At 48.0% G+C, this 15382-nt stretch overlaps 1 protein-coding gene across 6 annotated transcripts in view; it reads right to left on the bottom strand.

Moving 5' to 3' along the window:
* SLC25A37 (solute carrier family 25 member 37) overlaps positions 1-15382 on the bottom strand; it is a 43731-nt gene that overhangs the window by 14901 nt on the left and 13448 nt on the right. The window contains exon 2 of one of the 6 annotated variants that reach the window (XM_054656590.2): positions 14445-14568. The exons of 3 other annotated variants lie outside the window; for them this stretch is intronic. Coding sequence is in view for 1 of the 3 variants with exons in the window: in XM_054656588.2 (XP_054512563.1) it covers positions 14314-14403 (90 nt within the window). In the remaining 2 variants the exon portion in view is untranslated. 2 more of the 6 variants (XM_054656588.2, XM_054656589.2) reach the window with 2 other exon arrangements.

Genomic DNA, 15382 nt, shown 5'->3' with positions numbered 1-15382 from the left:
AGCTCTATGCTCCTGCTTCACTGGGGTCTGCTGAGGACACTCTCAAGACACCAAGAAGCCAACTCCCATCCACAATTGTCTAGAAAGGATCAGACCAAGGAGCTGGTTCCTGCAGAGCCCTCCCTCACTGAAACTCCACACCACAAATCACAGCGGGAGGCCCAGGAGGAAAAGCATTTGGCACCATGCTTTATGGAAAGGATTGTCTTCCTAAGTAAAGCCACAAACCCCATCTAGGCCTTGGAAAGCCCTGTCTCACCTTCCAGCATCCTTAGAAGGCACACACTACAAATGCAGAAACCCAGACCACATCAAGGAGCACCACGCACACAAAAACCGTTGGCGCTCCCCGTCCAAAACCACCCGTTCTCCATCCAAAACCACCAGCCTTCCTCACTCAAACCTGCTCCCTTCCTAGGCTCCTTGACAGAAGAGGGACTCTTAACAGGGCTTTGGATAGTCCCACCCTGGCCCTTTGAAAAGCCATGTAAAAATCATGCAAAATTGGCCAAGCGTGGTGGCTCACACCTGTAATCCCAGCACTTTGGGAGGCCGAGGCGGGCAGATTACCTGAGGTCAGGAGTTCGAGACCAGCCTGGCCAACATGGCAAAATCCCATCTCTACTAAAAATATAAAAATTAGCCAGGTGTAGTGGCACACGCCTGTAATCCCAGCTACTCAGGAGGCTGAGGCAGGAGAATCGCTTGAACTCAGGAGGTGGAGGTTGCAGTGAGCCAAGATCGCACCATTGCACTCCAGCCTGGGTGACAGAGTGAGAATCTGTCTCAAAAAAAAAAAAAAAATCATGCAAAATAAGCAGGAGGACATCACTCAGCATCATTCCCACACATCGCAGGCAAGAGCAGAGCAGCACAAATAATCCTTTAACTGCAGCTCTCAGAGTACAACTAACTTTATCCCTAAGTTGAAGATTCCAAATCATGTCTTTTTCTAACATCTCCCAAACTGGCAAAAATAAATACACAAAGAGAATATACATATAATACATATACATACACACACACACATATATATACACATATATACATATACACACATATATATACACATGCATATATACATATGTATATACATACATATACATATATGTATGTTTTTAATGAAAAGGAAAATTTGAGCTGGGTGCAGTGGCTCACACCTGTAATCCCAGCACTTTGGAAGGCCAAGGCAGGTGGATCACTTGCTGCCAGGAATTCAAGCCCAGTCTGGACAACATAGCAAGACCCCATCTCTTCAGAAAATAATTTTTTTAAAAAATTAGCCAGGCATGGTGGGTGCCAGTAGTCTTAGCTACTTGGGAGGCTAAGGTGAGACGATCACTTGAGCCCAGGAGACTGAGGCTGCAGTGAGCTATGATCATGTCACCGCACTTCAGCCTGAGAGAGAAAGACTCTGTTGCAAAAAAAAAAAAAAAAAAAAAAATTGGTGCTCTTAATGTTTTGAAACCAGCAACAGAAAAATGATTCCCCTAAAAGTAGTCATTGCCCCCACTTCAAAAAAGGGGGGGATGGGGTGGGAAAACAAATGCCTATCAGAATACACGGCGGGAGACTCAAGCAGAGTTAGAAGAACATACATTCTGAAAAAAGCTTCCTGCTCATCTGAAAAGTCTCTGGTGAAAACTACCATTTTGGAACAAGCAAAGAGCCCAACTAGCTTGCTAGAAAGTCAGCCAGAAAAGCTATACCAAGACAAAATGAAGAGTTGAGACCTGGTGGAAAACACTTCAACTAAATCAGGTCTACGTGGCTTTCCCTGCCTCACCTACAGGAAGGCCTAGACTTCCTTCAGCGTTCAGGTCACCCTGATGTTGGAGGGGGGAGAAAGTGGGTTCATATGTGTGAGAACAAACCATAAAGGCTCCTCTGTCTTTCCACCGATGTCCCCGAATAGTCCCAGTTTTCAGAAGGGTCACATTTGTCCTTCTGAAAAGACCAGCCACAGTCTCACCTCCTGGTCATCTGCCGCCTCTGAAGTGGACCACAGAGGATTCCTGCCACCTGTCATTGATGCTCTCCAGACACAGTCCTGAAACCTTCAGGGTCTACTGGGGCTTCAGGAGGCACTGCTATTGCTAGGGGCAAAAGACTCAGTGAAGAGTTTTCATTGCACATTTGGTAGAAAATAGCGATTCTGCTAAGATAGCAATAACCAAGTTCCTCAGCCTCCCAGGAGAGAAGACCCAGCACCAAACCCCCCTTCTCCTTGGAATAGGCCACAGCAGGACATGCTATAGGGTAGAGATCCAGAGTCCAGATCACATCCAACCTGGAGAAGGTGGCTGGAAGGAAGCCATTTGAACAGCCACCTAGAAAAAGGAAGAGTATGTCAAGCTGTAAGAATTAGAGCTGTCACTACAATCTCTTCTACACTATTTCATTTTGTGACTATGTACATATGTTACTTTGACTGGGAAAGAAAAAGACAAATTTGGCATGGAGAGGAAGAAAACAATTCCCGCTGCAGGAGGATGTGAACATGCTGGTGCATCTGGGGAATGAGGACCTGTGGCCGGAGGGTCTGGTGTGCAGAGAAGACAGCAGTCAGGTGAGGGTAGAGAAGCAGCCTCAGACTTAGGAGAGAAGCTGCCACCTTAGATGATCAATTATTGTTTGCTGGAAGAAAGGTAGGGTGGGGCTAGACCATGCAAGGCCCTGAATACCTTGCTGGAGTGTGTGGAATTTACTTTATGATCAGGTGTCTTCCATGGCTATGAATCGCACCCAACAGCAATATGATGGGAGCTGTGAAAAGCCATGCAGTAAGCAAGACAGACAGGCTCTCCAATATCTGGGAGAAAGCAACAGGCCGTGCAACAGAAGCCTTCCCTACCAGGCCCCTGGACAGGCTGGTCGCTCTCTCCAAAGCTGCAGCTGCTTGCCAGGCCACCACTAACATCACATACCAGTTAGATTTCCCTCTCCGCCCACTGGCAGCAGCTCCCAGCCTTGCCTGTAGTTCAGAGGGTGCCATTCCCACATCCCCCGACCCTAGGAACCCAATCTGGTCTCCACCCCTTCTCTAGAAAAGCCTCCAATGGATGGAAGGGTCTGTGCCTGGCCCATGCCCAGTGTACCCAGAACACACCCAGAATATCCCATATGTGGCCCACCAAAAAGGATTAAGTTATCTCTGCCCTACAGGTGGGGCAAATTCCAAAGATGCCAGATAACAGGACTAAGATTTCATGAGTGCAACTGGTGACCTCACTGCGAGACAGAAAGGGAAGGGACTACCCTGGACTGGAGGGGGAACTGAGCTGCCAGTCTCTCCTGCCCAGCTTCCCTGCCCTGCCCTGCCCTGGTAAGAGGGACAGGGCCTGAGTCACAGTTCTTTCTCATCCTGCATCTGGCACTGATACATTGTATGGCCTCAGGTCAATCAACTTGCTTCCCTGAACCTTCAACCCTTCTATTTACAAAATAATTATAACAATAAAAACAGCAATATTAGCAACCAGTTATCCCCATTCTACAAATGGGGAAACTGAGGCACAGAGACCAAATGACTTGCCTCAAGGTCACAAAGTACAGAAGGAAGACTAGAAAGAAGCCAGGCGGTCGGCCAGAGTCATGCTGTTAACCACTAGGCTATCCTATCTCTCACAAAGGGATGGACGCTAAAGGATCCCAGGTGATCTTCAACTTCCCTTTTGTCCCAATATGCTCTGTTTCTACAACATGCTAAGTCCCATGGATGCCACCTCCTCTGTGCCTGACCTTGGGGAAGACCCTATGTCAGAGTCACCTAAATCCTTACTTGTTAATGTCCACAAAACCCCTGAGGGCTGTGTCTATGCCCAGCTGCAAGAGTGTAACTTACAGGCAAAGTCAACAGCCCTGACCCGTGGAGGTCACACAACTTATCTGTTCCACCACCCTGGTCATCACGAGACTGGGCAATAGTGGTTGGTTCAATACAAACCCATTCTGTCTCCTAAAGAAGCGCTTGAGACATTAACAAGCTGAGGTCACAGAGGGGCATCTTGACAGACGAAAGCCTGGCACTCCGTCAGTATTCAAAGGCTAAGGCTGAAATATTCCAACAGTCACGGTGCTTTCAAGAGAGAATTGAATTCACTGCTAGTAAGCTAGACTACCCAGGGCCTCCCCTTGACTCTGCCAGCCTTGTCAATGTCACCGGCCCATAAACATTCCACTCATAAGTAAGGAAGAAATGCCTCATCCTCAAAATTGTTTGGTTTTTTTTGTTTTTTGTTTTTTTCTTTTTTGAGACGGAGTCTCATTCTGTTGCCCAGGCTGGAGTGCAATGGCGTGAACTTGGCTCACTGCAACTTCCAGCCCCCGGGTTCAAGCGATCTCCTGCCTCAGCCTCCCGAGTAGCTGGGATTACAGGCGCATGCTACCGCACATGGCTAATTTTTGTGTTTTTTGGTAGAGACTGGGTTTCGCCATGTTGTCCAGGCTGGTCTCAAACTCCTGACCTCAGGTGATCCACCCACCTCGGCCTCCCAAAGTGCTGGGATTACAGGCGTGAGCCACTGCACCCAGCCAAAATTGTTTTCCTTTTGTATATAGACACACTCACTGAAGCGTCACAAAGCTGCGCAGAAGAACAAATTTAACACAAGAGTCCACGTCAAAGCACCGTACATGCACATCAACCCATGAGTGGGGAGATAAGAGGAGTATCCAGGCACCTAGAGTACGTTCACAGACTCCACACAAGGCTCCCGCCCCGCTCCACGCTGCAGCCCGGCAGCTCTGCCATCATCGGTTTTGCACGATGGGGCTCCCTGTGAGCTTTCTTTTGCTTTCAGTTCCCCTACCCCTCCAACCTCCCCAACTTTGTTCTGCCAGTGAGCAAACAGTTAGACTTGCCCGGGCTCCCCTACTGCCAGACTCGCCCCTCTGACCAACTTGCTACCATATTTTGCTGAAAATCCCAATCACAGAATCTCAAAGAAACTGAGTTCAACCACCCACCCAATGCTCAAAGACCGTCTCTGCCCATAAGTAACGTACGTTCTGGTTGGGGAAACTAGGTGCCATGGGGAAGGGGTTGGGATAGGATGGGAAGGGCGTCAAACAGTCAATAAAGACCTCCCAGGTAAGACAGCGTTCCTTCTGGGCACGTGGCCTGGGGTAGCAGGAAAAGCCAGAGGGACCAGCTTTGAAGCTCATCCAGTCACTCAACCATTATATAGAGAGCTTCTACCCCACGCCAGCCACATGCCTGAGAGCACAAAGACAAGCCCGGTTCCCACCTACCACAAGGTCAAAATCCTATTCTATTTTTCAGCTATATGAACTTGGATAAGTAACTTAACTTCTCTGAACTTCAGTTCCCTCGTCTGTAAAATCCCCTAACCATGCTTCCTGAGATGAACGAGAAATCCTTGCATTCACCTAGTGGAGTACAGTAGGTACTCAATAAATGTTTATCTTCATCGGAACTATTTTTAGAAAGGCTCCAGTATATTCCCTACCTGGTAGGGAGAAAACCACCACCTAGGTTAATCAAAATGGCTTAAATTATCATTAAGAACCACAGAACTAGCTTAATCTTGCTAGAAGGTGTGGGTGTTTTTCTCTACTTGCTGATAAATGGCTGTATGGCACAAAGAACAGTATTGCAGGTTTGAATTGAATCCCTCCCATCGGACTACAGAAGAAAATGGCTAAATCAAACAATAGATCCTGGAGTCCCAGGAGGAGGCTACCAGCCACAGGGCACTGGTGTTGGGAACTCCAGGTCACAGTCCCTGCAGCATCACAAGGAAGGGACAGAAATAAAACCCCATGGTGACCCTAGGTCCCCCCCAACACACCTTTCAGTTTCTGATGGAATATATAGGCCCAGGACCTCAAAGCTGGAAGGACAGGCTTGGAGACCCCTCTGTATCTAAATCCTAGCTCTGTGGCTTCCTCCTCAATGTGTGTCCTTGGGCGACTCACTTCAGTTCTCTGCCCCCGTTTTCTTATCTGTAAGTGGGGCTCCTAATGGCACCTACTGCCTAAAGTCTCTGTGAGGATTCAAGGAAAAGCCCTTTGCATGGGGTCTGGTGGACAGCTGCCTGCTGCTTTTATTTCTGCTTTTTTTTTTTTTTCCTTTGGATAAACAGCAAAAAAGACGTCATTCTTAGCAATGACGTCATTTTTACCAATTCCTTCCTGACTCACTGCCTAGCAGCAGGATCTGCCCTGGTTGGGAGTACTCTCACCTGTACTCACTACACACAACACTAGGATGTGGCAGGACCACCTGAGCAGCCCTTCCCTTCAGCTGCCCCAACTCACAGAAGGGAAACCAAGGCCCCAAAGAGCAAGGGGACTCGCATATGGTGGCCCCCTAAGGGACTCTGACCCCTCCCCATTCACCTTTCTTCACTAACCATTTCTAAATGGATGGCCTAGGCTGCTTAAATTAATCCTGATTATGTAACAAAGAAAACTTAGATAGCTGGCAGAGAGGTGGGGGAGGGAAATCACTATTATCAGTTTACACTGGCACAGAGGCCCAGACAAAAGTGCTCTGGGAAGTTCACTCACCTGCTCAGAGCCAAGGGCAGCTCTGGGGACCTTTGACCAGTGCTGAAGTCCAGGCCAGGGCTAGGCACGGACCTTGAGGGCCAAGATTCCCGACACTGCTGACTGGTCTGGTGTGGCCAAGTTCATACTATGGAAAAGGCCCTTCCTGCTGCTGAGAGCTGGCTCGCCTCTGAACTATAGGGAGACCAGCCCTGGGGGCAACAGCCAGAGGCCGCCCAAGTTCAGCTATAGGACTGGGCACCAAGAAGCCCATGCTCCACAGCAGCCCTGGAGGACCTAGGCTCCCCCCAGCCCGTGGGTGCAGGCATGCTCTCTGGTCCCTTGGAATCTGGGTACTACAGGGCACAGATATTTACACCAAGTGTGTCTCACTAGACCAAACAGCAGTGCTCCCCAAACTGTACACCTAGGTAAGATGGACACAGCCCTGTTCCAAGTTAGAAGACCTAAATTCTGTCCAGCTCTACCACCCAATCCCTCAGCAACTGCACAATCATTTCACCTAGCTGCGCGTAAGCTGTCCACACTAGACAGGCCAGGGAGCCAGGCACCTCAGAAACCCATGCTGTCTCCCAAGCCAGGTGTGGTCCTCCCAGCTTCTACAAATGCAGTTCCCACGCCCTTGGCGGAGGCCACACCTTCTAAAGCACACCCCACTATTAGCCTATTATCCGCATAAGAAAGGATTTTTAAAGCAGCCCCGTCGCCAGCCTCCTCTTACTCATTCCTCCACGTATAATTATACCAAGTGATGCGTCTGCATGTGACTCCCATGAAAGGTCAGAGAAACGTGAAGGAGGGCGGCAGCACTGTGATCTCGGAGCCAGCGCCATGCCATGCTCACTAAAACACATGCTCAATAAATGACTACCACGGATTCAGAGATGAACTCAATTCCACCCATAGGCAGGTAACAAAGCGGGTTTTTGTTTTTTTGTGGTTTTTTTTTGTGTTTTTTTTTTAAACGGAATTTCGCTCTTGTTGCCCAGGCTGGAGTGCAGTGGCTTGATCTCGGCTCACCACAACCTCCACCTCCCGGGTTCAAGCGATTCTCCTGCCTCAGCCTCCCAAGTAGCTGGGATTACAGGCATGCGCCATCGCACCCAACTAATTTTGTATTTTTAGTAGAGACAGGGTTTCTCCATGTTGGTCAGGCTGGTCTCAAACTCCCGACCTCAGGTGATCTGCCCGCCTCGGCCTCCCAAAGCAGGTATTTTAAGTCCTCCTCAAATTCTGCCTGCTGTGGATCTGTCTCCCCTAGCGCAATGCACCTGGCCACAGTCTGGGGCCCACCCCACAGGTTAACAGCTGGGGATGTAAGCCCCATCAAAGCTGGGCTCCAGAATTTAGAGATGCCAGGGGGCAAATGAGGGGTCCAAATTTCCCAGATCCTACCAAAGCCAGATTTCCCACAAAGGCTACTAACTTGATAGTGACTTACCACGTGGTACCAAGTCACAGCTCTAAGCCACAGCTCGAAGGGATGTTCTTTCTCCACACACCTTTCACACTGATGACAATCGCAGAGAAAGATGACAGGACACCAGACGCACCAGGCTTGCCGTTCTAAGGGTGTCAGGGAGAAACACCAGAGGAAACAACCGCAAGACTCGACTTTCAGCCTCCGGGACCCACTTGCTGAATTTATGCTAGACAATAGGTACAAATTACTTCCGAAGCTTTTGGAGGAGTCAATTTAAGTCGTATTGGATGCAAAAGGTAATAGCAGGAACCTTCCATCATGAGGGAGATTTTTATGCTAAAACCCTCTCCCTGGAAACCAAGAGCTCCGGCATATAATTTAAACCAAAGCCGTCTGGCCAGAAGGGTTTCCAAAAGCAAGAGGAGGAGGCAGGGACCAGAGATGAGTGACTCCCCAGACCACAGAAGTTTCAGCTGGTAAAACTACAGGATCGTTCTGCAAGAAAACGCTGCTACTACCTAAATGTCAGCACAGTGTTAGGGGCTGCTGGAACTGAGGGAGCAGGTGTCGTCTTTGCCTTCAAGGAGTTTATAGTCTAGTAGAGGAGAGAAAAAGTACTAAAAATCCTATCGATAAAAAATTCCAAACTCTAAATGCCATGAGGCAAAAGTAGAAGGTGCAATGAGGGCAAACGCAGGGGGACCTCATTTAGATTTGGGGAGGGGTCCTGGCAGTGACCACTGAAGGTGAAGTTAGGGCAGAGGTAGTGACAGGTGGGATGTGGACAGAGGCTCCGAGAAGGCTGGTGTCACCTGAAGATGAGCCTGAAACGAAGTGTAGGACATACAGCCCATGCTGGGCCCTGAACACCAGGCAGAGCAGAGGGAGGGTGTTTTACCCTTAATGCTGTGTTTCCATCTATATGGTCCTCATCTCTTGCCTTTGGCCAGGCGCAGTGACTCATGCCTGTAATCCCAGCACTTTAGGAGGCTGAGGCGGGCAGATCACCTGAGGTCGGGAATTTGAGACCAGCCTGACCAACATGGAGAAACCCAGTCTCTACTAAAACTATAAAATCAGCCTGGTGTGGTGGTGTATGCCTGTAATCCCAGCTACTTGGGAGGCTGAGGCAGTAGCATCGCTTGAACCCAGGAGGTGGAGGTTACAGTGAGCCGACATTGCGCCACTGCACTCCATCCTGGGGGGGCAACAAGTCTAAAAAAAAAAAAAAAAAAGGCCGGACATGGTGGCTCATGCCTGTAATCCCGGCACTTTGGGAGGCCAAGGCGGATGAATCACAAGGTCAGGAGATCGAGACCACCCCGACCAACATGGTGAAATCCCAACTCTACTGAGAATACAAAAAATTAGCTGGGCGTGGTGGCACATGCCTGTAGTCCCAGCTACTCAGGAGGCTGAAGCAGGAGAATCGCTTGAACCCAGGAGGCAGAGGTTGCAGTGAACCGAGATCACGCCACTGCAGTCCAGCCTGGCGACAGAGACAGACTCCATTTCAAAAAAAAGAAAGAAAGAAAGAGAGAAGAAATGAAGTGAATATAAGAGGAGACCGTTTCTCACTGCGAAATCTACAGGAAATGCAAAACACCATGGCGGGGAGATGCTGCAGGGAGGCTCCCCAGCTCCCCAACCCCATCATTCCCACGGATGCTCCTCTGGAATGATGGGCTAACCCCATCTGTGCTGCTGGCAGTGCGGGGTGACCTTGGCCATGCCGGCTGACCCCTGGATGACTCAGCTTCCTGGTAGTGAACTTGTGAAAGGTTCTGGCAGGAAGGAGTCAGAGAGCTGTAAACAGAGCCTTCCAGAAGCATCTGCCACACTTCTCCCCTTGATTCCAGGGCGGGGCTGTGGCCATTCAGCATTTCTGTAATTGCCCGGATGGATGATTTGCAGTCTTGAAGTGTTGTCGTTGGAAGTTTCAAGTATGTTAAATAAACTATCATTTATTTCTAGGCAGACACCTTGGAATGCAGGGGCCCAACATGGTACATGGGCCGCTGGTCCTTCCCACCACTGCTCAGCCCCTCTGCAAAATTCCACAGCAGGGTCTTCCTAGCTTCCGCTGCAAAGCAAAAGTGCTTGTGAGCCTGTATTTTACACCCAAAGTTGAAACAGGGAGTTAAAGTTATACTGCCCTGTGAAAAGAAGGAGTGGAAATTTTAGAACTGGTGAGTTCCCAAGAGACTCATGTAGTGTTAGTTCAATCTTGACATTTTATAGACAAAGAAACTTAAGATGTAGACAAGTGTTTTTCCCAGAGTCACTTGATTGGTGGGCCCCTGGTCATCTCAAGCTAATTACAATTTACCCTAAAATGCAAATCCAAGCCTTACACGTGTGTATCTACAGAAAGATCTGCTTTCGCCTTGCTTCTAGTCCTTTCCTTCCCTGCCCTCCAGTCAAGCAACACCATGAATGGCCGGTTCTGGATTGACAAATGTTCTCCGTGGCTCTCCCAGTCCCTCCCTTACACTCGAGCTACTCAGGTGAGATCCGAAATCTGTTTTCAATTTCAAATCACTCACTTCTGGTAGAAGCCCAGCTTTGCAGTAACTTGTGGGTTGTAGGGTTTGAAAGAGAATTTCAGAAACTTCCTTATGATTGATTTATCAGAAAAAATGCAAAAGATTCTTGGAAGAGACCTCAAGGGAATTTGAAAACAAGAGTTCTTATCCAAGGCCAGGCAAAGCGTCACCAACCAGCCCGCTCCCAACTCCCAGAAGCCTGTGGGGGAAGCAGTGCTAATTCCAAGGATAAACGGAACCTGCCACCACCTAACATTGTACTAATACGCACTGCACCCCAACCCCCATAATAGCAAATTACAGTTCTAACTCCTTCTCTACTTCCTTCCAAAATTGGAAAAAAATATTTAAAAACAAATAAGTAGCTAAGAGTCATTCCAACTTGTAGATGAATTTTTTTCTTGTGATTTTATCACTTGCACAATTAAAAGTCATTTCTGAGCTGATATTTTTGAAGCTCTAAGGGCTAAACACAAATCTACCTTAATTTTCTAAGTAAGGCAATTTAACACTTCACCCTTCCTGGCCCAAATATATATATATATATATATATATACACACACACACACACACACACACACACATATATATACACACACACATATATATACACAACATATATATATATACCTATATATATATATACACACACACCTTAAAATTCAGTTATTGCCTGAGAAGCCAAGGTTCAAGAAAAAAAAAATTTTAACCACAATTTCATTAACAGAGAGATCTCCAGTCTTACTTACATACACTTGAGGTTTCTAACTCCTTTCACAGATAACCCTTCTCCCCACATAGGGCATTTTCTGTTCTTTTACTTATTTATTTTAATTTTTTTAGAGACAGGATCTTGCTGTCACCCAGGCTAGAGTGCAGTAGCATGATCATGGCTCACTGCAACCTCAAACTCCTGGGCTCAAGCAATCTTCCCACCTCAGCCTCCTGAGTAGCTGGGACTACAGGTGTGCACCACCACACAAAACCAATTTTTTTTTTTTTTTTCTTGAGACAGAGTCTTGCTCTTGTTGCCTGGCCTGGAGTGCAATGGCACGATCTCAGCTCAATGCAACCTCTGCCTCCCGGGTTCAAGTGATTCTCCCGCCTCAGCCTCTCAAGTAGCTGAGATTACAGGCATCTGCTACCACACCCAGCTAATTTTTGTATTTTTAGTAGAGACGGGGTTTCACCATGTTGGCCAGGCTGGTCTCAAACTTCTGACCTCATGATCCGCCCGTCTCGGCCTCACAAAGTGCTGGAATTACAGGCGTGAGCCACCGCGCCTGGCCTGTTTTTTTATTTTTATTTTTAGAGTTAGGGTCTTGCTCCGTTGCCAAGGCTGGTCTCGAACTGCTGTCCTCCAGCAATCCCCCTGCCTCAGCCTCCTGAGTAGCTGGGATTACAGGTGTGAGCCAGAACACTCATCTACATTTCCACAGGGCATTTTCTATGCTTCTATCCTGACCATTTCTTCTGAGTGACAGCTTGGCATTGTCTAATGACCCTGAAAAAGGCCCACACACGTGCTCCTTCAAAGCACCCAGCAAGGAGATTTTGTAACAAAGACCCCCTGTACCAGGGAATCGGTGGACACACAAATAGAGAGGATAGCAGGTCTGTGCCCCTGTCACCGCACTGGCCTGTTGGAGAAACAGGACTCGGTTTCCAAAGCTGCGAGATCCAAGAGCTTCTGTCTACACCCTGGACTATCATGGACTCCAGCGGGAAAGTCCCCAAGCTCTCATCTCAGGCCCTTTACCAAGCCCAGCTGACTGTGCCCCTGGCATTTGATAGCAGGCCATCTCTGAGAGAGGAAGGCTACAAGGAAAGAGAGAGGACAGGAAAGTGTCCAGCTCTCCAGTTACCTTTCAAAAGAGACAAGAAGTGACACACGAATCTGAGCCTCCAGAGCAGGCCCTGGTACTACAAGATCCCAGGTCCATCTCTGACCTTTGGAAGGCACAGTTGTCGCCTACACCATCCTCAAGTCTCTCTTTGCCCTACAAGTTGTGACCTGGACCAGGAAAGCTCATTCAGGCAAACCCTAAACCTGCACACGTCACATGAGCATGTTTTATTTTTAGCAACTTACCTGGCCACTGCTCCACCAGCCCCTACTGCCACCTATTATGAGCCAACGATGAGCAGAAATGCCTCTGATGTGACCACTTAGCCTTCCTTCCTCCTGTTTCCACCCTCCTCGGGTCCTTAGTTCGACAGTGAAAGTTCCCACCTGGGAGGAGGCTGGGCTTCTCTGAAAGCCACCAGGCAGTCAAACAGGGAATTAAGATTTCAGAACAGAGAGGAGAAGAGCTGCCACCTAATGACCCCAAACCACAGACACTTTCTCAGCTCAGAGCAGAACCCCAGATTACAGTGTCAGCGGCATGCAGGCACCCTGGGGATGGCCAGGCACCTTGGAAATAGGCCGTGATGTTCTCAGGGACACAGAGAATCATACAGTTTAGTTGTAACATCCACATCTCCTTCAGGTCTAGATAGAGATACTGAGATATTCCTTCCTCGGGGGGCCTTTCCCAACTCCTCCCCATGAGGTGCAGGATCCCTGAAGACTGAGCTCATCACTCCTGAAAGGAATGATTCATTGGACATCTGTCCTTCCTGCCACAAAGGGGCTCCCATGGGGAATGCCTGGGTTGTGTCAAGCCTCCATCTCCTTACTGCCCAGCACCCACGGTCATACCCCATAGGCCCCATTCCTTAATTACAGTCACGCATCGCAAATGACAGGGATATGTTCTGAGATATGCATTGTTAGGTGACTTCATCCTTCTGTGAACATCACAGAGTGTACTTACACAAACTGAGAGGGGATAGCTACCGCACACCTAGGCTGTACGCTATAGCGTGTTGCTCTTAGGCTACAAACCTGTACAGCATGCTACTGTACTGAATACAGCAGGCAACTGGAATACCATGGTATTTGTTATCTAAATGAATCTAAATATACCAAAAGTACAGTGAAGGCTGGGCGCGGTGACTCACAACTGTAATCCCAGCACTTTGGGAGGCTAGGGCAGGTGGATCACTTGAGGTTGGGAGTTCGAGACCAGCCTGGCCAACATGGTGAAACCCCGTCTCTACTAAAAATACAAAATTAGCCGGGTGTGGTGGCACACACCTGTAATCCCATCTACTCGGGAGGCTGAGGCAGGAGAATTGCTTGAACCCGGTAGGCAGAGGTTGCAGTGAGCCGAGATTGTGCCACTGCATTCCAGCCTGGGCAACAAAAGTGAAACTCCGTCTCAACAACAAAAAAAAAGTACAGTGAAAATACCACATAAAAATTTGTTTTTTGCTGGGCGCAGTGGCTCACGCCTGTAATCCCAGCATCTTGGAAGGCCGAGGCAAGCAGATCACAACAAGGTCAGGAGATCGAGACCATACTGGCTAACACAGCGAAACCCCATCTCTACTAAAAATACAAAAATTAGCTGGGCGTGGTGGCAGGCGCCTGTAGTCCCAGCAACTCGGGAAGCCGGGGAAGGAGAATGGCATGAAGCCAGGAGATGGGATTACAGGCGTGAGCCATCACAACCAGCCAAAAGATTTTTTTTAATGGTACACCTGTGTAGGGCATTTACCATGAATGGAGCTTGCAGAACTGGAAGTTGCTCTGGGTGAGTTTGAGTGAGTGGTGGTGAGTAAATGTGAAGGCCTGGGACATTCCTGTGCACTACCGTAGACTTTATAAACACTGTACACTTAGGCTACACTAAATTTATTTTTTAAACTTTTGCTTTCTTCCATAATAAATTAAATTTCAAGGTTGGGCATGGTGACTCATACCTGTAATCCTAGCACTTTGGGAGGTCGAGGCAGGAGGACTGCTTGAGGCCAAGAGCTTGAGACCACCTGGCCAACACTGCGAAACTCCATCGCTACACCAATTTAAAAATTAGCTGTGTGGTGGTGCGCACCTGTAATCCCAGCTACTCAGGAGGCTGAGGAGGGAGGATTCCTTGTACCCAGGAGTTCGAGGCTGCAGTAAACTATGATCTCAACACTGCACTCCAGCCTAGGCGACAAAGCAAGACCCTGTCTCTAAAAAAAAAATAAATAAATAAAATTAATTAATTACATTTAGCTTACTGTAATGTTTTTGTTTTATAAATTTCAATTTTTTGACTTTTTGACTCTTGTAATAACACTTGGCTTAAAACACAAAACACATTGCACAGCTGTACAAAAAATATTTTTTCTCTATATCCTTATTCTATAAGCTTTTCCTTTTAACATTTTTTATTTTTTTACTTTTTAAACTTTTTTCTTAAACATACACATTAGCCTAGGCTTACAGAGGGTCAGGATCATCAATATCACTGTCTTCCACCTCCACATCTTGTCCCAATGCAGCTGGCACCTCCTGTGATCGCAATGCCTTCTTCTGGAATCCCTCCTGAAGGACCTGCCTGAGGCTGTTTTACAGTTAACTTAAAAAAAAAAAAAAAAAAAGGCCGGGGGCGGTGGCTCACACCTGTAATCCCAACACTCTGGGAGGCTGAGGAGGGCGGGTCACCTGAGGTCAGGAGTTGGTGACCAGCCTGGCCAACATGGTGAAACCCTGTCTCTACCAAAAATACAAAATTAGCCATGCTTGGCGGTGCATGCCTGTAATCTCAGCTACTCTGGGAAGCTGAGGCAGGAGAATCGCTTGAACCCAGGAGGTGGAGGTTGCAGTGAGCCGAGATCGCGCCACTTCGCTCCAGCCTACGCGACAAGAGTGAAACTCCGTCTCAAAAAAAAAAAAAAAGTAGGAGTACGCTCTAAAGTAATGACAAAAAGTATAGCATAGTAAATACATAATGAAAGCAGAGTCTTTCATTATTATTTGCAAGCATTACCTACTAATTGTGTG

The sequence above is a fragment of the Pan troglodytes genome, chromosome 7 (genome assembly GCF_028858775.2).
Source record: "Pan troglodytes isolate AG18354 chromosome 7, NHGRI_mPanTro3-v2.0_pri, whole genome shotgun sequence".
Classification (NCBI taxonomy): domain Eukaryota; kingdom Metazoa; phylum Chordata; class Mammalia; order Primates; family Hominidae; genus Pan; species Pan troglodytes.
The sequence above is the reverse complement of the archived record's forward strand: the minus strand, read 5'-3'. Positions and strand labels throughout refer to the sequence as shown.